The following is a 24,229-nucleotide window of genomic DNA, read 5'->3' on the forward strand; positions in this document are numbered from 1 at the left end:
TGACTGTGAGGAGGAAGCGTAGCCCTAAACAGAAGCCCCGTGTACACTGCCAACCCGTTCACATTTCTAACCGTTTTCCCCCACCAGGCGACACACCTGCCGAGGATCAAACTCTGGTTATTGGCGACTCTGTTTTGAGAAATGTGAAGTTAGCGACACCAGCAACCATAGTCAATTGTCTTCCGGGGGCCAGAGCAGGCGACATTGAAGGAAATTTGAAACTGCTGGCTAAGGCTAAGCGTAAATTTGGTAAGATTGTAATTCACGTCGGCAGTAATGACACCCGGTTACGCCAATTGGAGGTCACTAAAATTAACATTGAATCGGTGTGTAACTTTGCAAAAACAATGTCGGACTCTGTAGTTTTCTCTGGGCCCCTCCCCAATCGGACCGGGAGTGACATATTTAGCCGCATGTTCTCCTTGAATTGCTGGCTGTCTGAGTGGTGTCCAAAAAATGAGGTGGGCTTCATAGATAATTGGCAAAGCTTCTGGGGAAAACCTGGTCTTGTTAGGAGAGACGGCATCCATCCCACTTTGGATGGAGCAGCTCTCATTTCTAGAAATCTGGCCAATTTTCTTAAATCCTCCAAACCGTGACTATCCAGGGTTGGGACCAGGAAGCAGAGTTGTAGTCTTACACACCTCTCTGCAGCTTCTCTCCCCCTGCCATCCCCTCATTGCCCCATCCCCGTAGAGACGGTGCCTGCTCCCAGACCACCAATAACCAGCAAAAATCTATTTAAGCATAAAAATTCAAAAAGAAAAAATAATATAGCACCTTCAACTGCACCACAGACTAAAAGTTAAATGTGGTCTATTAAACATTAGGTCTCTCTCTTCTAAGTCCCTGTTAGTAAATGATATAATAATTGATCAACATCTTGATTTATTCTACCTTACAGAAACCTGGTTACAGCAGGATGAATATGTTAGTTTAAATGAGTCAACACCCCCGAGTCACACTAACTGTCAGAACGCTCGTAGCACGGGCCGAGGTGGAGGATTAGCAGCAATCTTCCATTCCAGCTTATTAATTAATCAAAAACCCAGACAGAGCTTTAATTCATTTGAAAGCTTGACTCTTAGTCTTGTCCATCCAAATTGGAAGTCCCAAAAACCAGTTTTATTTGTTGTTATCTATCGTCCTCCTGGTCGTTACTGTGAGTTTCTCTGTGAATTTTCAGTACTTTTGTCTGACTTAGTGCTTAGCTCAGATAAGATAATTATAGTGGGCAATTTTAACATCCACACAGATGCTGAGAATGACAGCCTCAACACTGCATTTAATCTATTATTAGACTCAATTGGCTTTGCTCAAAATGTAAATGAGTCCACCCACCACTTTAATCATATCTTAGATCTTGTTCTGACTTATGGTATGGAAATTGAAGAATTAACAGTATTCCCTGAAAACTCCCTTCTGTCTGATCATTTCTTAATAACATTTACATTTACTCTGATGGACTACCCAGCAGTGCGGAATAAGTTTCATTAGACTAGAAGTCTTTCAGAAAGCGCTGTAACTAGGTTTAAGGATATGATTCCTTCTTTATGTTCTCTAATGCCATATACCAACACAGTGCAGAGTAGCTATCTAAACTCTGTAAGTGAGATAGAGTATCTCGTCAATAGTTTTACATCCTCATTGAAGACAACTTTGGATGCTGTAGCTCCTCTGAAAAAGAGAGCTTTAAATCAGAAGTGCCTGACTCCCTGGTATAACTCACAAACTCGCAGCTTAAAGCAGATAACCCGTAAGTTGGAGAGGAAATGGCGTCTCACTAATTTAGAAGATCTTCACTTAGCCTGGAAAAAGAGTCTGTTGCTCTATAAAAAAGCCCTCCGTAAAGCTAGGACATCTTACTACTCATCACTAATTGAAGAAAATAAGAACAACCCCAGGTTTCTTTTCAGCACTGTAGCCAGGCTGACAAAGAGTCAGAGCTCTATTGAGCCGAGTATTCCATTAACTTTAACTAGTAATGACTTCATGACTTTCTTTGCTAATAAAATTTTAACTATTAGAGAAAAAATTACTCATAACCATCCCAAAGACGTATCGTTATCTTTGGCTGCTTTCAGTGATGCCGGTATTTGGTTAGACTCTTTCTCTCAGATTGTTCTGAGTTATTTTCATTAGTTACTTCATCCAAACCATCAACATGTCTATTAGACCCCATTCCTACCAGGCTGCTCAAGGAAGCCCTACCATTATTTAATGCTTCGATCTTAAATATGATCAATCTATCTTTATTAGTTGGCTATGTACCACAGGTTTTTAAGGTGGCAGTAATTAAACCATTACTTAAAAAGCCATCACTTGACCCAGCTATCTTAGCTAATTATAGGCCAATCTCCAACCTTCCTTTTCTCTCAAAAATTCTTGAAAGGGTAGTTGTAAAACAGCTAACTGATCATCTGCAGAGGAATGGTCTATTTGAAGAGTTTCAGTCAGGTTTTAGAATTCATCATAGTACAGAAACAGCATTAGTGAAGGTTACAAATGATCTTCTTATGGCCTCAGACAGTGGCCTCAGACTCATCTCTGTGCTTGTTCTGTTAGACCTCAGTGCTGCTTTTGATACTGTTGACCATAAAATTTTATTACAGAGATTAGAGCATGCCATAGGTATTAAAGGCACTGCGCTGCGGTGGTTTGAATCATATTTATTTAATAGATTACAATTTGTTCATGTAAATGGGGAATCTTCTTCACAGACTAAGGTTAATTATGGAGTTCCACAAGGTTCTGTGCTAGGACCAATTTTATTCACTTTATACATGCTTCCCTTAGGCAGTATTATTAGACGGCATTGCTTAAATTTTCATTGTTACGCAGATGATACCCAGCTTTATCTATCCATGAAGCCAGAGGACACACACCAATTACCTAAACTGCAGGATTGTCTTACAGACATAAAGACATGGATGACCTCTAATTTCCTGCTTTTAAACTCATATAAAACTGAAGTTATTGTACTTGGCCCCACAAATCTTAGAAACATGGTGTCTAACCAGATCCTTACTCTGGATGGCATTACCCTGACCTCTAGTAATACTGTGAGGATCTTGGAGTCATTTTTGATCAGGATATGTCATTCAGAGCGCATATTAAACAAATATGTAGGACTGCTTTTTTGCATTTACGCAATATCTCTAAAATTAGAAAGGTCTTGTCTCAGAGTGATGCTGAAAAACTAATTCATGCATTTATTTCCTCTAGGCTGGACTATTGTAATTCATTATTATCAGGTTGTCCTAAAAGTTCCCTGAAAAGCCTTCAGTTAATTCAAAATGCTGCAGCTAGAGTACTAACGGGGACTAGAAGGAGAGAGCATATCTCACCCATATTGGCCTCTCTTCATTGGCTTCCTGTTAATTCTAGAATAGAATTTAAAATTCTTCTTCTTACTTATAAGGTTTTGAATAATCAGGTCCCATCTTATCTTAGGGACCTTAGGGTTTGTAAGAGTAGAATGGGAGGCAGAGCCTTCAGCTTTCAGGCTCCTCTCCTGTGGAACCAGCTCCCAATTTGGATCAGGGAGACAGACACCGTCTCTACTTTTAAGATTAGGCTTAAAACTTTCCTTTTTGCTAAAGCTTATAGTTAGGGCTGGATCAGGTGACCCTGAACCATCCCTTAGTTATGCTGCTATAGACTTAGACTGCTGGGGGGTTCCCATGATGCACTGAGTGTTTCTTTCTCTTTTTGCTCTGTATGCACCACTCTGCATTTAATCATTAGTGATTGATCTCTGCTCCCCTCCACAGCATGTCTTTTTCAAGGTTCTCTCCCTCAGCCCCAGCCAGTCCCAGCAGAAGATTGCCCCTCCCTGAGCCTGGTTCTGCTGGAGGTTTCTTCCTGTTAAAAGGGAGTTTTTACTTCCCACTGTCGCCAAGTGCTTGCTCACAGGGGGTCATTTTGACCATTGGTGTTTTTACGTAATTATTGTATGGCCTTGCCTTACAATATAAAGTGCCTTGGGGCAACTGTTTGTTGTGATTTGGCGCTATATAAATAAAATTGATTGATTGATTGATTAACAACTTGAATAATAAATCAGGATGGCATTAGGATGTACCTGGCAAGGTCTGGGCGAAGTTATCATCTCACCTGGCATAACACCGCCACCTCCTGACTGTCATTTGTAACACCAGACCACCTACTTTCAAACCCTTGATAAGTGTGGTAGGACCAGTTTATGAGTCCAATGTAAAACAAATTAATAATTATGATTAATAATTATTTTAATTAAATGATAATAAGGGCAGCACATGGCTGAATGGTTAGCACTGTTGGCTCACAGCTAGAAGCTTGTGGGATCACTTCCCCCACATCTACCTGGGGCCTTTCGTGTGGAGTTTGCATGTTCTCCCCATGTTTGCATGGGTTCCATCCAGGTCCTTCCAGCTTCCTCTCACACCCAAAAGACATGGAGGTTAGGTGGATTGGAAACTTAAATGCGTTTCTCTGTCTATATGTGGTGTTGTGACAGACTGGCGTCCTGTTCAGGGTGGACCATACCTCATACCCTGTGACTTGCTGGGTTAGGCTCCAGCCACGACCCTAAATTGGAGTAAGCGGGGGTAGAAAATGGATGGATGGATAATGATAGTAATAATAATAGTAGTAGTAGTAGTAGTAGTAGTAATAATAATAATATGAACAGCAGAGATGAACAGCAGGATTGTGAAGGCAGCAGCAGTTATGGCAAGACTAAGCCACAGAGTCTGGAACAAATCCAGCCTCTCTGAGAAGACAAAATTGTGCGTCTACCAGACCTGCATGCTCAGCATACTCCTCTACGGTACTGAGGCATGAACTGAGGTATTGTCAACTGAGGTATTGTCAACTGTGTTGGTAGAATAGCCAAAACGGAGGGTCACCCCTTTGAGTCTGGTCTGCTTGAGGTTTCTTCATCAAATCATCAGAGGGAGTTTTTCCTTTTCCTTAGCACTGTCAGCTGTGTGCTTACTCTAGGGGTTGGTAAGGTTAAATCTTACTTGTGTGAAGCGCCTTGAGGGAGCATTGTTGTGATTTGGTGCTATAATAAATTAAATAAATTCAAAACTCAAATTGGAAGAGTGAAAAAAACAAAGAAATAAGAAAAGCAAAAAACAAACTGGACGCTACATCATTGTCTCCCACAGATGGACGGATGACAGGATAATAATAATAATAATAATAATGATAATAATAATAATAACAAGAGCAATCAGAGATTTCTGACATCTGCCAAGGGCTGACGAAGACTCAAAATAACAGATTTTACCGTGATTTTACCTGGATCCAGATTCCACAACACAATGCAATAATCGCATACCATGATCTTGTTTAAAGATTGTGATGTCATATCCGTGAAGTCGTTCTGACGTAATCTTTTAAAAGTCTACAAAGTGAAATCCTGATCCAGAATCTGGGTCCACATCCAGATCACCTCCAGAATGTAATGGAGTCTTCCATGGCCTAACATCAATGTGTGGGGAAAATTTGGTGAAAATCTGTTAAGTAGTTTTTGACTTAATACTCAAAATCTGACAAAGTGAAGCATAAAAATTGAAATCTTGACCCAGAATCCAGATCCAATCACCTCCAAAATTTGGTGGAGTCTTCACTTCAATGGTTGAGTCTTCACTGGAGCCTTCAATGGCCTAATGTCTTATCTGTGGTGCAGATTTGGTGAGAATCTGTGCAGTACCTCTCATGTAATCCTGCTAACAGTCAGACAGAACGACAAATAAATAAATGGAGATGATTTTAGTACGTGTTTGGTGGACATAATAATAATAATAATAATGATAAATGCACAATTTTTGAGGGGATGTAAGTTGCAGGACCTATGAAACTATAAAAAACATAAAAACAAACAAAAAGAACAACAATGCAACTTGTACTTGGGAAAATATGGTATAGTTTAATCATTTAATCACTGTTTGATTTCTAATCTCCAACCACATCTTCTCCATCTCACCGCGGAGCATTGGATGGATGGTCTTGATTTCTGTTGTCTGAGATATTCTTTCTCTTTGGGAACATGTTCCATTTTCAGGCTACAAAGACTGAATGTTCAATGATTGAAGGCATCGTGGGCTTTTAAAGGAGTATCTTATCTCCAGAGCCAATGAGGAACAAAGCAGCTATTACCGAATGTACCAAGGTTAGCTTCTTAAGCCGTTAGCGCCGTGGATACTGCCGCGTTTGTGTTGTTTTTGCAGAGGGGGGCGATGATGGGAGAGACAGGGGATTAAACTGAACTCCCACGCAGTTCTATTACTCTATTAATCAGGTGTCTTTGTCTGTAAAGGTTGGAAGCAGAGGCTGTGTGAGGGAAGTAGTGCACTGATGTAGAGGATCGCAGGGTTCTGTGCTCGAGGTTTCATCTTTTTCTTCACTCTCAGCTCAGTTTTATGTGTTTCCACCTACAGTATTGTGGCTCCATTTTTATATTTTCCACTTTAAATAATTTGTTATTAGACCTCACCCACCTTCTGGACTCCAACCTTTCTTTTTCTGTTTCTTCACATTGTTTTTTTTTTTATCTAGACATTGACTGTCCTGCAGAGGTCACCAGGCTTGCTCCTGGAGATCTCCTGCCCTTCACATGCTGACGCCAGAGACACCATGCTCTGTTTAACTCCAGCTGAGATGATACGAGAACTGTGCTCCTCAATCATACGTTTTTATTGCATTTTGTATTGCATGTTCTTGCATCAAATCTCACATATATGCTGATTGGCTAGAAAACAAAATTGCTTTTCAGCTGTTGTCTGGTACAGCAAAAAAAAAACAACAAGCAGAGAACGAAGGGTCCGGTGTACTGAGCCTGGATGTGTAACCCCAAGCAAACTGACGTTCCACATTGAGTTAAAAATTACATTTCTTGACTGCAGTAACCTTAACCTTTACTAGAATGAACCATTTCGTTCTATTTTGGGGTCGACCTTCATCCACATGGTGGGTTTGGTGGAAATTGGCTAAAGGAGTTAGAAGTAAGGAGTAGGGAAACAAACAAAAACACTAACGTTACTCAGATTGTAGGATGGGACCTCCATATTTCACATATCAACAAAAACCTTACTGCCTGGAATTTCACCTGCATTTTAACCTTTATTTAACCAGGTTAGTCCCTTTGAGATTGAGACGTCTTTTACAAGGGAGACCTGGGCAATTGTAAAGTTTCCAATTCACCTAACCTGCATGACTTTGGATGTGAGAGGAAACCAGAAACACAAAACAGGTTTGTAGAGTAAGAGTTCGATTAGACTACACCATTCTGTGGAAGCAGAGGTCTCAACACTTTCTGCATATCAGACATCAATCTACTGACTGACACACACATTCACACCTGACACTTTGTATTTCACATAATTCCTTTGCCTTTGTTTGTGTGTTGATGTTCGAAGAAACGAGCGCTACGGCATGTATCCTGCATGCGTTGCTTTTTCACTGCATGCGCGCACGTTTAACCTTGATGTCTTTTGTGATGTCTGTGTGTTGCTTTGTCCTTAATGAATGTGTGTAACCTGGGATGATGTGGAACATCATAAAAGAAAACCTTGTAGCTTTGAATATGTTTGTATGCTTTTCTTCTTTTTATTTATTGCTTATATTTGGTGTAATATTGGATTTCTTTGACTGAAGGAATAGGATCTGCAAGCCTTCCTATGTTATTCAAAGATTTCTAAGAATACATTTTCTGTTTTATATAAATCTCATTGTTTTTCAGCAATTCTATGGATGCTAATATATTTTAGCTCCAGAGTTACTGTATTTATTGTGGTTAAAATGAAGCTTTATTAAGCCCCAAAGGGAAATATGGGTTTTCCAGCAGCTTATAGGTAAAAATTACAGACAAGCTATGAAAATACACATACAAATAATAAGAACTTGAATCACTTCAAAATGCAATAACAAATGCAATAAAAATAAATGAAGTGGAATAAATACAAAAAGTACAAAGTAACATATATTACTATATTTTCTGGCATATAATTTACAACTGTCAACAAATATCTCTTGAAGAGGAAGAAAAACTTATAAACAGTCATCTTTTTTGGTTTTACCATTTTTATTTATTTTTGTACTTTTATTGCTGCCATTTATTATGTTATTATTTATTTGTTTGGTGCTTTGATTTGTGGGAAAAACCTCTGTACTTATTATGTTCAGTATTTGTTACACTTATTTACCAGTACAAAAGTTTTTAAAAAAAGTGACATATACTCTGAAAAAATATGGTAATACACACCTTTAATGTGTTTTTCTGATGTGAATTTTGTGAATTATTTTATAATATTAATACTTATGGAAGTGAAAATTTCACTAAATTGGAAGGGTTTTGTTTTCTGGGATTAGAATTATATTTGTCCCTTTCAGCTGTTGCTCATGTGTTTAGAGCATCATTTCCCGTGTTCCTGTCGATGTGCATGCTTGTGCGTCTGTTGCCGTCTGATTGTGTGTATCTACTTTTGTATCTGCATACCTTTGTGACTCTGCATATCCGTGTGTCTGTGTGTGTATGTAGGTGCGTCCACTCAGGACTCGGATGCCATGGAGCCTGAGAAGCAGGTGGACAACACTGTGAAAATGGCCGGCGTGATTGCTGGCATCCTCATGTTCGTCATCATCCTCCTTGGCCTCGTCCTCACCTTCAAGCGCAGGTAGTCAACAAACCCAACAATGGGGCCGAGAGGCGGGTCAAAGGTGCTACGTGCAACATTTTTATTTTTAGACATTACGGCTAATATCATCACAAAACAGAGTTTTTAGATGAGGCATTTGAATGATTCTGATGGACTTTGAGGTATTTTAATCACTGCTACAAAATATCAAAATGACTCTGCAGCACTCAGCTGAAGCTTTCAGAGTTCTTCAACTATAACGTTGTCTCAGAAGGTTCTCATTCAGGTGAAGGGATTTTAAGAAGTATTAAGTTCAATGCAACTGGAATTAAATGAAAGATTGTGAATATTAGTGGTGGAAACAATGGAAAAAATCATTCAAATGATGATGCAAGCATGAAACTAGGCATAAACATTCACACTGATGAGCCAAGTGAAAATGCAATGTGGTCAACATTTTTCAAGATCAGTTCCATTCCATTCTGTTTTCTCCATATCTCTGAAGTTTATTGATGGGTTTGAGTGAGTACTTGGTCTCTTATTTTAAAATCCTAAACCTGATTTTGCCAGTAATTATCCCTCAAGACCTTTTTGTGTCTTTAAAATTATTATAATGTGTGTATAATGTTTCTCCTTCAGGACAATTCCAAACAATTTTATGTGCAGGAATAAATTACTAATAATACACTCAACAAAAATATAAACGCAACACTTTTGTTTTTGCTCCCATTTTGTATGAGATGAACTCAAAGATCTAAAACTTTTTCCACATACACAATATCACCATTTCCCTCAAATATTGTTCACAAACCAGTCTAAATCTGTGATAGTGAGCACTTCTCCTTTGCTGAGATAATCCATCCCACCTCACAGGTGTGCCATACCAAGATGCTGATTTGACACCATGATTAGTGCACAGGTGTGCCTTAGACTGTCCACAATAAAAGGCCACTCTGAAAGGTGCAGTTTTATCACACAGCACAATGCCATAGATGTCACAAGATTTGAGGGAGCGTGCAATTGGCATGCTGACAGCAGGAATGTCAACCAGAGCTGTTGCTCGTGTATTGAATGTTCATTTCTCTACCATAAGCCGTCTCCAAAGGCGTTTCAGAGAATTTGGCAGTACATCCAACCAGCCTCACAACCGCAGACCACGTGTAACCACACCAGCCCAGGACCTCCACATCCAGCATGTTCACCTCCAAGATCGTCTGAGACCAGCCACTCGGACAGCTGCTGAAACAGTCGGTTTGCATAACCAAAGAATTTCTGCACAAACTGTCAGAAACTGTCTCAGGGAAGCGCATGCTCGTCGTCCTCATCGGGGTCTCGACCTGACTCCAGTTCATCGCCATAACCGACTTGAGTGGGTAAATGCTCACATTCACTGGCGTTTGGCACGTTGGAGAGGTGTTCTCTTCACAGATGATGCCAAGGAGATGTGTTGCACTGCATGAGGCAAATGGTGGTCACACCAGATACTGACTGGTATCCCCCCTCAATAAAACAAAACTGCACCTTTCAGAGTGGCCTTTTATTGTGGACAGTCTAAGGCACACCTGTGCACTAATCATGGTGTCTAATCAGCATCTTGATATGGCATACCTGTGAGGTGGGATGGATTATCTCAGCAAAGGAGAAGTGCTCACTATCACAGATTTAGACTGGTTTGTGAACAATATTTGAGGGAAATGGTGATATTGTGTATGTGGAAAAAGTTTTAGATCTTTGAGTTCATCTCATACAAAATAGGAGCAAAACCAAAAGTGTTGCATTTATATTTTTGTTGAGTATAGTTGACGTTAACACAAAAAGGTAAAAAGGATCATTTTCTTTTTAGCTTGACAAGATTTATTCATAAATATATTATTGGTTTAAACTACAATAGATTTAGTAAATGGAAGCTTGTGATATACATTTCAGCTTATGTAATTTTGACGGTTTCTATTTTCAATCACTGACTAGTTATATACATGTACCTAAAAAGATTTTATGGCAAACATTTGTTTCAGAATGGTAAAAAAACAAAAAAAAACAAAAACAATACACAAGTAGAAACTGTTGTTGTTGTTGTTCATTTGGCTGCTCCCAGTTTTGTTTGGGGTCGCCACAACGGATACAGCCAGATCCGCATCGGTAATTGGCACAAGTTTTACGCCGGATGCCCTTCCTGACACATAAGTAGAAACTGTAACCATTCAAATATGCTGTTGCATTTGTCAGATTTGGCAGATTTTGAGTTTCGTCAACGCAATAGGCAGACAACTTGAAATTGACATCATTTTGTTTTTCTTGGCTTTTTAGAAAGTATGAATGTTCTTCTCAAGTTTCATGCTTGTATCATTTAAACAATTGTCCTCAAAATCATCTTCTTTGCCATGTGTCCAATAACTCTTCAGCTCTAAATGGTCAAAAGTCCAATCTTCTGAGAAGATTGTGCCTCTGTAGCGTGAATGGCCTTTTTCATTCCTGTCTCGTCATGGATACACTGCCCAAAATGACTCCCTTTTTTCTCCACCTAAGCTTGGTGCTGAGGTGCCCCTGACAGTCTTGTGGTGATCTAGCTGGTCTATGTTGGACCAGGTCCATTGTAGAAAATGTCCGGTTTTGTTTGAATTCATTCAATTCTTCAGCTTGTGCAGAAGGAACATGTTGCTACCATGTGGTAAGAACCTGGGTATGGCAAAGTATTGAAACTGACTGTGGATATACAGACATTTACTGTCTACGTCAACAGACTGAATGAACCATCTTTGGCTCTTTTTTCTTGACAATTTTTGGTAAATAAAGTTTAGCTTTTGCCAGCTTTTCCCCTTTTGTGGTCCATGTAGCATTGTTGTCTCTGGTACTAACGGTGTGTTCCATGTGTACTCGGAAGTAGGATTTGCCCAGTTATACCCCATAGGTACTGAAAGCTATGTCCAATTTAATAAATCTCAGACAAACGGTACTATCTTGCTGATGTAATGTGTTATTCACCAACTGCTGCCTCTAATGTTGGCTAATCCCTTGGATGTTCCTAAATGTGACGACTAATTACACCACTCTACAAATTGAGCAGGAAATAAAATCATGATGTAACTTCTGTGCCATCACTTCTCTTCCATGAGGTCTTATTGGTGGACCTCATAATTTTGTAGCATTCTACGTACACTCCAGAATCTTGGAGGTGTCCAGCTTATTTTATGACTTGCACTGTTGTGTTGAAACTTTAGGTGTAACGTCATTCTCAGTCAAGATTTTCAACTTCTGAGGTAAATGGAATGCAGCATAAGGACAGAATTGGAATCCTGGACATTATGTGTGTGTTGTGTACCAGCCTGTTTACCAATTTGTTCTTTTCTCTTTGTTTTCCTTTAGATTTACTGTGTTGCTGGGTTTGAAACACACAGACTTTTGTTGTCTTTAGTGTCAATTCTCGAAAGTGGAGTCCAAATAAACTCTACCTGGACTCTCCATGAGGGCATGATACTAAAATGACCTTTTTGTTGATTGAGAGAAAAAAAAAAACAGTTGCTTTGAAATTTATACTTCTTGAAAAAGGCAATTTAAAAAAATCTACAGTCTAGGAAGTGTTCACCACTATAGCTGTTTGACAGCTTCATATAAATGAAACAACTGCACGTAGCACCTTTAAATAATATGGTTGGATAGATCAGTAGACATGTGTCCTCGTGTTTGACTATACAGGAAGAAGTAACTCTATAACATCAAGTTAGAAAGACATCTTCAATTTATATATATAAAAATCCAAAAAATTGTCAGTTGTCTAGGGGTGAGTGGAATTGCAGTGCACATTTAGTAATATTGAGTGAAAAAAATAGATAAATACATAATATTCCACTGGTTTTCAGTGTGCAAATGGATACAACTTATGTACAAACTGTATTCTTTACTTCAGACAATAAGAGCACAGATTTCTATATTAAATATCTCCAACTCTTACTGGCAAAAGTTGTACAGACGCCCAAATAATCGATCTGAAAACGCAGAGCTTTAACCTGCACATCGGCTTGCCACCATCACCTGCCGTTCTGTCTTTAATTTCCTCTTTATTCTTCCATCATCCTTCCATCTCTCTGTACAGTGCTGTCACACATGCGTTTTGTTTTGCTTGACTCAGTTTTTGTTTCTGTGTTTGTCTGTTCTGCATATTCTTACAATGCTTTAAAAGACTTTAAACCTTTCAAATGTCTAGGTCATATTCCTGCAACACCGACACTCAGAATCTTCACATCCAAACCAAACAAAAATCCAATAATCTGCAGAGGGCAATTTGTGCCAATATCACTGTGTCATGGTGCACCTTGTGATGTCAGTCATACAAACAAAAATTGACTATAACATTGGTCAATAAAAAAAGTTAAATTTTTTTCTTGCATGGACTTTGAGAACTGATTTACGGTCATTTTGGGGGGCTGAATCTGAGCTCAGACTTCTTCGATCACATCATTTTTTTTATCTCAATCTGCATGTTCTCTATTGATGGATTATGCGAAAGTTGCTCATTCACTCACAAGTTTGATGCCACTAATCATGCACAAAAGCAGCTTCAAAAGTGTAGTTTTTAAACCGAGCCAATTTTACTGAGCCGTAAAATTGTTTATGGCACCGAAGAGGTGTGCGAGACTGCAGCTTTTGCTACAATGCTTGATACGAGACATGTTTTCATATCTCAAAAACATGATGTGATTGGCAAAAACTAATGCCAGATTCAGATTCAGTGCCCCAAAATTACCCCAATTCCGCTGAAAAACTCCCTGCAAGAAAAATCGTTTTGACCAGTGTAATGCGAGAAGAAAGGAGGTGAAACCGAAGGTCTATCTTAGTATGATTCCTTCAGGCATTATAACGTGTTTACGTATGTGACAAGTATCAGAATATATCATGTTGAAGCTGCTGCACTGTTTTCACAAAACAACACGCAAATATTAGCTGAGGTATAATCTTCTGACAACCACTCGTGTCATTTACGACTTGTGTGCAGCCGTTTATTGTTCAGACCTGATGCTGGGGCGGGGGGGGGGGGGGGGGGCGGGGGGGGCGGGGATAATGCTTAGTGCACTTTGATCGTCTGCACTTGTCTCTACTTTCAACATTGCGAAAGTTCATCTTTACCATCTTACAGTGGTGAAGATGGCAGAAGCTGGAGCTCCGGCAAGTGTGCTGCTGTGATTGTGCAGCCATCCATCAGAGTTATGTTATTACATCAACCGAACGTAATGGTGAAGTGAAAATAGCTTCTGGGTTTTGTCGTTGCTCATGCTGATGTAAATTCTGACAGCTCAATGTCAGTCCCAAAGAGTGACACTTTGTAAGAACCCACTATTGTGGAATCAAGTAACTTGGGTGCCTTTGTTGGTGAGTTTTCTGGCCTCTGTTTTGCAGGTGATGTTGTGATCTTTAGTAGCCTGTACCGCTTGAAAACCTGAGGAGATATTCAGAGTATCTCAGCTTGATACTCGTTGAAGACAGGCTTTGTTCAAACTGCCAGTTAAACTGGATTTATTGTATATCTGATTGAAATCGCTGACTGGGTGCTAAAATGGAATATTTTTCCAACCTTGTTTCTCATAACAGTCATAAGCCTCAGGTGCTTTTTAACACTTTTAACTCCCTTGTAAATCCCTGTGACAGCTCTCCAGTTGTACCCTCATTCTCCCACTGTGAAAGTTTTCTCAAATTGTTTCTTGATAAAATTTCTGATCATAGGCCATCTGCCTGCTCTTCTGCAGGCCCAAGCTCTGATATCACAACTCCTTTTTTACATGCTGGTTTTGATCAGTTTGAGCCTGTATCCCTCTATGTGGTTGTAATACTTGGGGTGAACTGGTGACCTGAAGCTCCAGCTAGATGCATTTGGTACCAGGATCCTTTGGGGGATTCTTGAGTACTGTTGTAATGCCATTCGGTCAAATAAACTGTTACTTAGGAAGACTCTAATAAGTTGCAGGGCTTTTGTTGTGAGGTAGCGCCAGTTGTAACATTTTGGTCATGAAAGACCAAGAGGGTGGTTACGTTTCACCTGGCTCTGATGGACAGATGGCTACTTTCAGGAGGTGGACATGGACCAGTTGTCTGCCTGGGTGATTTCCGGCCGGGCCCCGTAGCAGTTCCATAGTGTGGTGGATGCTGTATGGTGGCACTAGAGCACACACTTATAGACCTGATCTGGCTTTTGTGTTACTGTAATCTCCTGTGAGTTGTCATTCCACATGTGTATACCAATACTGGGGTGTGTGGCTTTCCCCAATGACTGAAAAACTTGTCAGAGTGTTGGGAACATCCCCAAAAATTCATGTTACATTAGTTTTAACCATTACCCAACAGCTAACATGAGCAAAAGTAGCACCATTCAAACCATTCACTAAAGCCCCGTTTACACATAGACGGTAAGAGCTCCTGGAAGCGTCCCAGAAGAGTTTTTGGCCGTCTTAAGGATCACATGCCATTGTTAATGCCGGCACTAGGGGGTGTGGCTTAGTTCCGGCTTTACCGGGAATCGTCGAAAAAAATTATTCAACATGTCGAATAATTCCGGGAGCGCTCCCAGAGAATTTGCGTGACCATGGAGACAACGCGAACAACGGCGTTTGATACTTTTTAATCGCCATTTCATCCTGCCCCTTCCTGTAGTGCCACAGTTTACACCGCCGTAATTGGCGGCCGGCGTTGTATCCTTAATCAACGGCGTGTAAAATGGCGATAGAGCCTACATTGGCGTCCTCAAGGGCATTTTAACCGGCGACAGAGGCAGACAAAACGGCGGCGCTAGCGGGCAGTATGCCGTTCTAAATGCCACCTCCCGGTTAACGGCATTCCAAATGGCCGATAGGCAGCGATCAGTATAAAAATGCTAGCGCGCTGCATGCAGGCCTCTCACTCGCGGCCAGCTCCAGATATTTTTGCAGAGAAGCTCCAGTATGCCTCCTAAAAGAAAATTGGCAGAGGCAAGGACTTACCAAGAGGTCTGGTTCAGAAGCAGAGGGTAGCCCTGTGGTGGAGACGGAGCAACATGTTGAGGAGGGGAAAAGGAAAGAGAAGAAAAGGCTGATGATCTCCCTCCCTCTGCAGTGACAGGCATGTATTCCTGCTGCTTCAGCCTATTATACTCTGGGGGCGGTGCCTATATGTAAAAGTTCCTGGAGTAACGCAGGATTTGCCTGGATAAATCCAGTGGTACACAGGGCATTATCGGCGGCAGCAGAACACCGCCGTTCTCACGCACGTCTTAACCTGCGATTGTAAAGGATAGAACTGGGTATTAACCCCCGTTGCCTTACATGTGCCGGATGCTACGGCGTCAAAACGGCGCTTTATTTGGCGGATTTAGCGGCGTTGTATCCGCGTATTTGCGGCTAGTACGGTGGTCAAAATGCCAGTGAAATGCTCCGCCCCTTCCACCGCGAAAACAGCCGGAACTACCGCGAACTTCGGTCTACGTATTACCCGCCGACAAAACCGTCTATGTGTAAACCATGCTTAAACCATTCACTAAAACCCCAATATTATATGCACAATTGTACAATGACCAAGCATCATTATGGTGGCTCAGTGATTAGCAGTTTTTTTCTCACAATATGCTTTAAAATATTGGTCATGACTTTTAGAGCTCCGCATGGTCAAATTCCACTTTACATCAGTGAACTCTTGCACCCGTATGTGACAAGCAGGTTTCTGAGGTCCTCGGACCAGAACCTGTTGGTTGTACCAAGGTCAAGGCTGAAGACCAAAGGAGACTGTGCATTTGAGGTTGTGGCACCCAAAGTGTGGAATGCACTGCCACTACACCTACATTCCGTGGACTCTGTTGGAACTTTTAAGGAGAAGTTCAAGACCTATATGTACAGACTTGCTTTTAACTAGTTTTAGGTTTTGAAAATTAATTCCCAATTTTTTCAGAATGAAGGATGCATATCATCTGCACAAGCCTTATCTGAAAGCTCACGCCAATCTGACAAATAGAGAGATATGCGAGCCGCATACTCACACTCACACAGAGGCTTCTTGCTTTATAGGTAGATGGATGTCTAAAAACTACAAAGTGCAATATAAATGTACAAATAAATATACTTATGTTTCTCATGGTGTATGCTTTAGATCTTATTCTTGGTTGGCTTGCTTCTTGGCTTCTTGGTTGTTGGAATATTTATAAAAAAGTTGTTTTCTGTTTTCATTGACCTTTGCCACTTCATCGATGAGCTTCTCTTCCCTTCATCTTCTTCTTATTATAGGACAACCTACATTATGAACTAACAAACAGAATTATCAGGATTCTCAACTGTGTCCTGGTGTCCATTGAGCTCCAAGGAGTTTTTTTTTTTTTTTTTTTGCACATTTTTGAAGGTTCTGGCCTTTGTCTTACTTCACAGATTTTGGCTGCAGACAACAACGGTTAGATAAGCTGCTGCAATAACTTCTGAATGACATTTACTGAAATGTGTGTGTGTAATGTTGCATAATTTAAAGGCTGCACTCAGAGCTTCAGGTTCAGTGATCCCTTACTTATTAGACAGCATTCTTGTCACAGAGCGTTCTGGCTACGACATTGCCTTGTTCATCACGGGGTCTGAATGTAATCACAGGTGAAAGCATGTGAATACAAAAATAATTAAAAAAAAGCCTTTTAACACCAGTACACATCAGTACACAATGTTTGTGGCCGCGTTGGAAAACATGTCAGGTGATTTTTGAAAGGAGGTCTTTTGCAATTGAACAGGTTGTTGGAGGAAGTATGGTGCCACTTTCACTAGTGTTATATTCTATTGTGCATTTATTTGCAGTCAACAGTAATTTAATGCTTATTTTGAAATAGTAACAGGAAATGATTTCATTTTGAAACAGGAAGTGGTCTATTTTCCTGTATGTTTGATTGCTAGCTTGATCATTCACATTCTATAGCATACTCTTTTATTTGTAACTGCAGCATTTTATTTGGAGTAAAACATTCTATTCTGAATCAGATTTGTTTGTCTTCCTTGGGGAGCCTCCACTTACCGCAACAAAGCTCTCTGTGTCAACTTTTTCAGGTTTTGATGTGTTAAGACAAGCCGACCAGGTAATAGCTAAAAATGTTGAATGTAATTGTAACACCACAGATGCAAGGGAATAGACAGTGCACTGACATCGCACGCAACACTCGGCTTTGTGTCCACCGCCATACTGGATGGCAAGCTCCATTTATATCACAACATGACCGATGCTGGATCGTCGGTGGATGGCCCAGCTAATTTCTCCGATATTGCAAAAGTGCTTGATTATGAACATCAGAAGAGGTATTTTGAGAAAATACAGAGAATCAACGTGGATCCCTACAATATTTCCTTCAAGAAGTTTTATCGATTTTGAGTGGAAGTCACATTTGCGGTATCCAGACATTTTCAGCTACTTTATCAACACTCAGTCACCTTACACAGGAGAAGCCCTGAAGGCAGATAAAAGTTTTGATGCCTACAGCTTCTTCACAGCTGGATGGGTGCAGTTGGGTTACTGATGCAATCGGGTTACTGGTGACATCTCTTTAATAAAAGCCCGAGTAGTAAAACTTGCTTAAACTGTCATTGTATAAACCGCATTTGCACTCACCAGACAAAAAAAACAAAAGTTCCATTGCTGTCTTTTGTATGGTTTTCCATGTTGTAAACACCTCATTCACATTGGACAAAACGTCTTGTCCAATCACAATGCATTCTCCTTAAAAAACCCCTCACATTGTACCGGATAGAGTAGTCTGGATGTGCCCAGTAACAAAGATATGAAATTAAGTTCAGCACTGACACCCACCAATTCGAGGAAAGTGGGTACCATATTTTCATGATTAAAAGTCCGGTCATTTATTTTTTTCAAACTGTGCTGAGACACGGAACCTGCAGTCTGATGTGCACCTGCTAAATCGGACACCACAAAAGGCTGATTTGTCACTTTTACCTTTTTACTCCTTCCTCTGCCATCATATTTTGTAAGTTTTTGCAGTGCACCCGCTGATTACATTTCGATCATGGATCAAATATGTTTGGCAGAAAGGTCAAATATGACCAACTTTACAACAAGGAGTCAAAAAACTACAGAGATGCTCAACTGACCCACAATTCATGGAGGAAATTGTCCATGTTACCTTTGGTTTGGAGCTGATTGTAGAAAGAAGTGTTATGTGTCGGACGCAGCTCGGAGAACCGACCAGCGTTTGAAGGACCCAGTATGAAATAAGCAGAGCACGGTACAAAGGCTAACTGAATTTAATACATAACAGTGATACATAAAAAACAAAGTGCGGTCTGGCGTGGTGCGCTCCCAGCAGCGCTAACGGTCCGGAGCCAGAAGCTGTTCGGACCCAAGGACCCCGCCGACACCCCCCAGGTGGCCACAACAAACCGAGTCTGTGAAAGAAGGAACCATTATGTGAGTCCACACTCTACACACAGAGAGAACACTTAAAGGTGTACAAACAGCAAACACTTCCTGGCTTGATTACTAATCAGCTTCCCAACCTGCAGGCATGGAACATCCAGTTCACAAAACTCCACTGCAGTGGAAGCCGATACATGACTAACGTACAGCTCAATATAATAAGGTGTGAGGGACACCACATTTACTGACTGTATAAATGTTAGTCACAAAATTTAACGTACCTCAGGAAGTGTGCTGACGAGCGTGAGACCTCACCCCCTCCTCTTTCACAGACCGTGCATCAAACCTGGACGTTCTCTGCATCCACTGATGATGAGATGGCTCCCGAGACGACGATCTCACCCGTCTGGTCACAAGGTCGAGTCTCTGGCAAATAAACACTGTGCACTCCAGTCTTAAATGCCACCATGTTCCAATCCATGCAGATGCACCACAGCTGTGAGTCCTGATGAGCCGCAGGTGATCAGCCTCAGGTGATCAGGGTGAGGTCCTGATAAACTCAGCAACACAGCCACTCAGTTCCAAATGCAAGCCACCTGGAAGGAAAAACAAAAGACAGAAACAAAAAGTCAGCCAGGCCCCCCAGCCATACAACAGTACCCCACCCTCACGGGAAGCCTCCCGGCGACCACACAAACCTGGCCCAGGAGAAACACCCCCCTCCAGGGACCATGGCTGGAAACCGTATCCGCATTCATCTTCCAGCAGAATCCTCATCAAACAGAACGGTTGATGTCTTCTCCTCTAGCTGCATCTTTGCCTTTGTTTCCGTCAGTCACTTAGCACAGGTGTGGCCAGGAGTTCTTAAACCTGTGCGGTCAGCCTTTGTCCAACCATGTTCACAGTCTGGTTAGTCATAAAACCAAAAAGACAAACACAAACAACCAAAACACCCCCCCCCCCTCCCCAGAGGCCCATTCCATCAAACCCCGGGAAGGGGAGAAAAGAAAAACAACCCAAACTTAAGCTAACAAATAAAAATGCTAACACCCCCCCCCCCAACGACATGTAGGGACCAACACCCCCCAGAGGACATCCCGCCAGTTCCAGGAGTAATAACCACAGCCGAGGTCCCTCTGGGATCCAACGTCACCCACGGGGACTCCCAGCGCCTCCCAGAGGACCACTCGTCAACCCCAGGAGACGCCTCCCCTCATGACCAACGGACCCAGCCCGGCCGACTATGGCTAGATGGACCCACAGCCCTTTCCCCCCCAGAGGACACCTCAGTCAAACCCTGAGGGCGGAAACTGGGGGGGGGGAAACAAAAGGAGAACCCCCCCCAGGTGCAGAGGTTACCTGGGAAACGCCCAGCATAACCAAACTGCACCACTCCAGCAACGCCGACACTACGGCTCACCCAGCTGGAGTCAGAGGAGAAGAGAGGGCACAACAAAAAACAAAACAAAAAAGCAAGAGAAAAAAAAACCCAATTACCCCCCCATGACCCCCCAGGGGACCGTCCCATCAAACCCTGGGAGGTGAAACTGAAAGAAATAAAAGAAAGACTAACCAGACTAACATACAGTTGCTCGGGTCCTTTTTTTTTTTTTTTTTTTTTTTGTTTGTTTGTTTTTTGGCAGAACTGCAGGGTCACGACCCCAGACACTAAATAGTGAAAAACAAAAAATAAAATCCCACACAAAAACCAACTCAAAAAACATCCACACAAAATGAACTAACACAAAACAAGTGATTTATACCGTCAAGCTCCAACAAATGGAACACACCTGTTCCAACTTAAGAGCTTGACGGTAATGTGACTCAGTCACCAAAAGAGGGAGCCAAAGTGCTAAAAATGAAAAACCCCCTTTGGTGACAAAAAACAAACGAGCTGCATCTTCGTGCGCAGCTGTGTGCAACACAACCAAAATGTGCTCAACTAAATAACGCCGGAGCTGATACAACAGACGCAGTAGTTATCTTTATCCGGGGAAACGGGGCTACAACTGTAACACAGGAAGCTCAGCGACCCGTGCCACAGAGCTCCGCCGTGCGCGTTCACCCATTACAGACTCACTCTTGCAGCTCCCGTTTAAACCTCTTATCCGGTCGGAGCGTGACGCGAAGCTGTCGCCAGTCACACTCCACCACGACCCACGGATAAGGCACAAACACAGGAACACGGCTGCAAGAGAGCACAAATCAGTATTCAGTAATGGGGCTCAAACACGCACCATCCGGGCGGAGAGCACCCGCAACTGATCCGGATAACTACTGAACGTCTGCTGCCGCCTTCCCGGCGCGTTACCGTCTCTGCTACCGCTGGGTCCGTGATGTTGGGCCAGAGACTACTGTTATGTGTCGGACGCAGCTCGGAGAACCGACCAGCGTTTGAAGGACCCAGTATGAAATAAGCAGAGCACGGTACAAAGGCTAACTGAATTTAATACATAACAGTGATACAAAATATACAAAAGAAAGTGCGGTCTGGCGTGGTGCGCTCCCAGCAGCGCTAACAGTCCGGAGCCAGAAGCTGTTCGGACCCAAGGACCCCGCCGACACCCCCCAGGTGGCCGCAACAAACCGAGTCTGTGAAAGAAGGAACCATTATGTGAGTCCACACTCTACACACAGAGAGAACACTTAAAGGTGTACAAACAGCAAACACTTCCTGGCTTGATTACTAATCAGCTTCCCAACCTGCAGGCATGGAACATCCAGTTCACAAAACTCCACTGCAGTGGAAGCTGATACATGACTAACGTACAGCTCAATATAATAAGGTGTGAGGGACACCACATTTACTGACTGTATAAATGTTAGTCACAAAATCTAACATACCTCAGGAAGTGTGCTGACGAGCGTGAGACCTCACCCCCTCCTCTTTCACAGACCGAGCATCAAACCTGGATGTTCTCTGCATCCACTGATGATGAGATGGCTCCCGAGACGACGATCTCACCCGTCTGGTCACAAGGTCGAGTCTCTGGCAAATACACACTGTGCACTCCAGTCTTAAATGCCACCATGTTCCAATCCATGCAGATGCACCACAGCTGTGAGTCCTGATGAGCCGCAGGTGATCAGCCTCAGGTGATCAGGGTGAGGTCCTGATAAATTCAGCAACACAGCCACTCAGTTCCAAATGCAAGCCACCTGGAAGGAAAAACAAAAGACAGAAACAAAAAGGCAGCCAGGCCCCCCAGCCATACAACAAGAAGAGCTTGTTGAGGGACAAATTAATCCAGAAAGAGCATAATCCAGAAAAATAGCATAAAAACTGTCACTTTCCACACTGCTCCTTATCAGAGGGAAAACGAGCTCTTCTTTTGTTGGCTCGTGCAGTTGTATGCTCAGCAATGAAACACCATGTTGGTATCATTTGTGTAGACAGAAGTAAATACAGCAAAAGAGCACACTGGCTAAACATAACGTTCAATCATTTGCCGTTCATGCAATGCAGAAATTGCTGCCCAATATTGCTGCATAAGCACATATCATGTGATCCGTGGCGTCACCTGCACATTATATATATATATATATATATATATATATATATATACGAGGTCTGTGACGTAACGTACCTTTTTATTTTTTTTTTATTATTTTTTTCAAAAACTATATGGATTTGAATCACGTGCGATTACATCAGACAACCTTGAACCCTTGTGCACATGCGTGAGTTTTTTCACGCCTGTTGGTTACGTCATTGGGCTGTGGGCTGGCTTTGAGTGAGGGGTAGTCCACCCCTCCCGTCGGAATTCTTTTGTCTGACTTCTTCCTGAGAGACTGGCGCTTTGCTTGATCAAATTTTTTTCAGAACCTGTGAGGCAGATCGAAGTGGACACCTTTCGAGAAATTCAGCTGGTTTTCTGTGAAAATTTTAACGGCTGATGAGAGATTATGGACTGTTGCCGTCGCTTTAAGGACTGCCCACGGAGCGGGATGTCGCGACGCTCCCTGAGCCGCCGCTGTCTGCCTGTTTCGAGCTGAAAGCTTCCAAATTTAAGCCTCTGTTGACCCAGGACGTTGCGAGAAAACAGAGAACTTTCAGGAGAGGTCGGGATCAGCAGTTTATCTGGACATTCCACTGTTAAAGGAGATTTTATTAATGAAAGACGTGCGGACGGGTCCACGCATCTGGACGCAGCCGGCGCGGTGTGGCGGCATAGGAAAAACACCTCCGTGTTGATAACCATTTGTAAAAACCAGGCGGCTTTTGATGGCTTTCAGTTGAGTGAGTATCTGAGAAATTGTTTAACAGCTGGACATGTTCCAACTTGTCCTTAAGGCTTCCAACGGAGGTGTTTTTCCTGTGGCAGCGCGGCGCCGGCTGCTTGCCGACGCGCGGACCCGTCCTCACTTTCTTTCATTACAAAATCTCCTTTAACAGTGGAATGTCCGGATAAACTGCTGATCCCGACCTCTTCTGAAAGTTCTCTGTTCTCTCACGACGTCCTGGGACAACAGAGGCTTAAATTTGGAAGCATTCAGCTCGAAACAGGCAGACAGTGGCGGCTCAGGGCGCGTCGCGACATCCCGCTCCGTGGGCAGTCTTTGTTACTGGGCACGTCCAGACTACTCTATCCGGTACAATGTGAGGGTTTTTTTAAGGAAAATGCATTGTGATTGGACAAGACGTTTTGTCCAATGTGAATGAGGTGTTTACAACAGTCCATAATCTCTCATCAGCTGTTAAAATTTTCACAGAAAACCAGCTATATATATATATATATATTGTATTGTGGATTTTATACAGCAAGTTATTGTTTATAAGGCTGTGTTATTTATGTCTCCCGCGTGCATGTGACACACGAGTCATGTTATCAAATAACTGATAGTCTGGAGAAGACATAACACATGCTTATCAGTTGGACGGGGAAGTCTCACTAATAACAATTTTTTTTGTTCCACCTTTCCTCTGTTGTGAGAAATAAATACAAAGACACTGACATCCACAAAATTAACTGACTTCACTTGCCACTTAGTTTAACCCTTAATGTATCCAAAAACAAAACACTAATTTATAAGGGGGGATGTCTTTATGCATACAGTCATTTGCAAAAGTTTAATGCCACCCATGCAAACTGGAGTTTTCCCCCACAAAATGGACCAATATATTACAACAAACAAAATTATTTTGGAAATCATTTTTTTATTGAAATTCACTATGACCTGTACAGTTTTCTTTCGTATGGAGTGAAAATGGTCCATTCCTTTAGTATTTAGTGTGTCCGCCTTTGCTTTAGATG

The 24,229-nt window shown here is 41.9% G+C and overlaps 1 protein-coding gene across 1 annotated transcript in view; it reads left to right on the forward strand.

Moving 5' to 3' along the window:
• The window catches only part of ptprt (protein tyrosine phosphatase receptor type T), a 1,196,058-nt gene that overhangs the window by 658,340 nt on the left and 513,489 nt on the right, over window positions 1-24,229 (forward strand). Inside the window, exon 16 of the mRNA XM_034165958.1 lies at window positions 8,528-8,663. Coding sequence (XP_034021849.1) covers window positions 8,528-8,663 — 136 coding nt within the window. The remainder of the gene's footprint in view (window positions 1-8,527; window positions 8,664-24,229) is intronic.

Source organism: Thalassophryne amazonica, chromosome 3, assembly GCF_902500255.1.
Source record: "Thalassophryne amazonica chromosome 3, fThaAma1.1, whole genome shotgun sequence".
Classification (NCBI taxonomy): Eukaryota; Metazoa; Chordata; class Actinopteri; order Batrachoidiformes; family Batrachoididae; genus Thalassophryne; species Thalassophryne amazonica.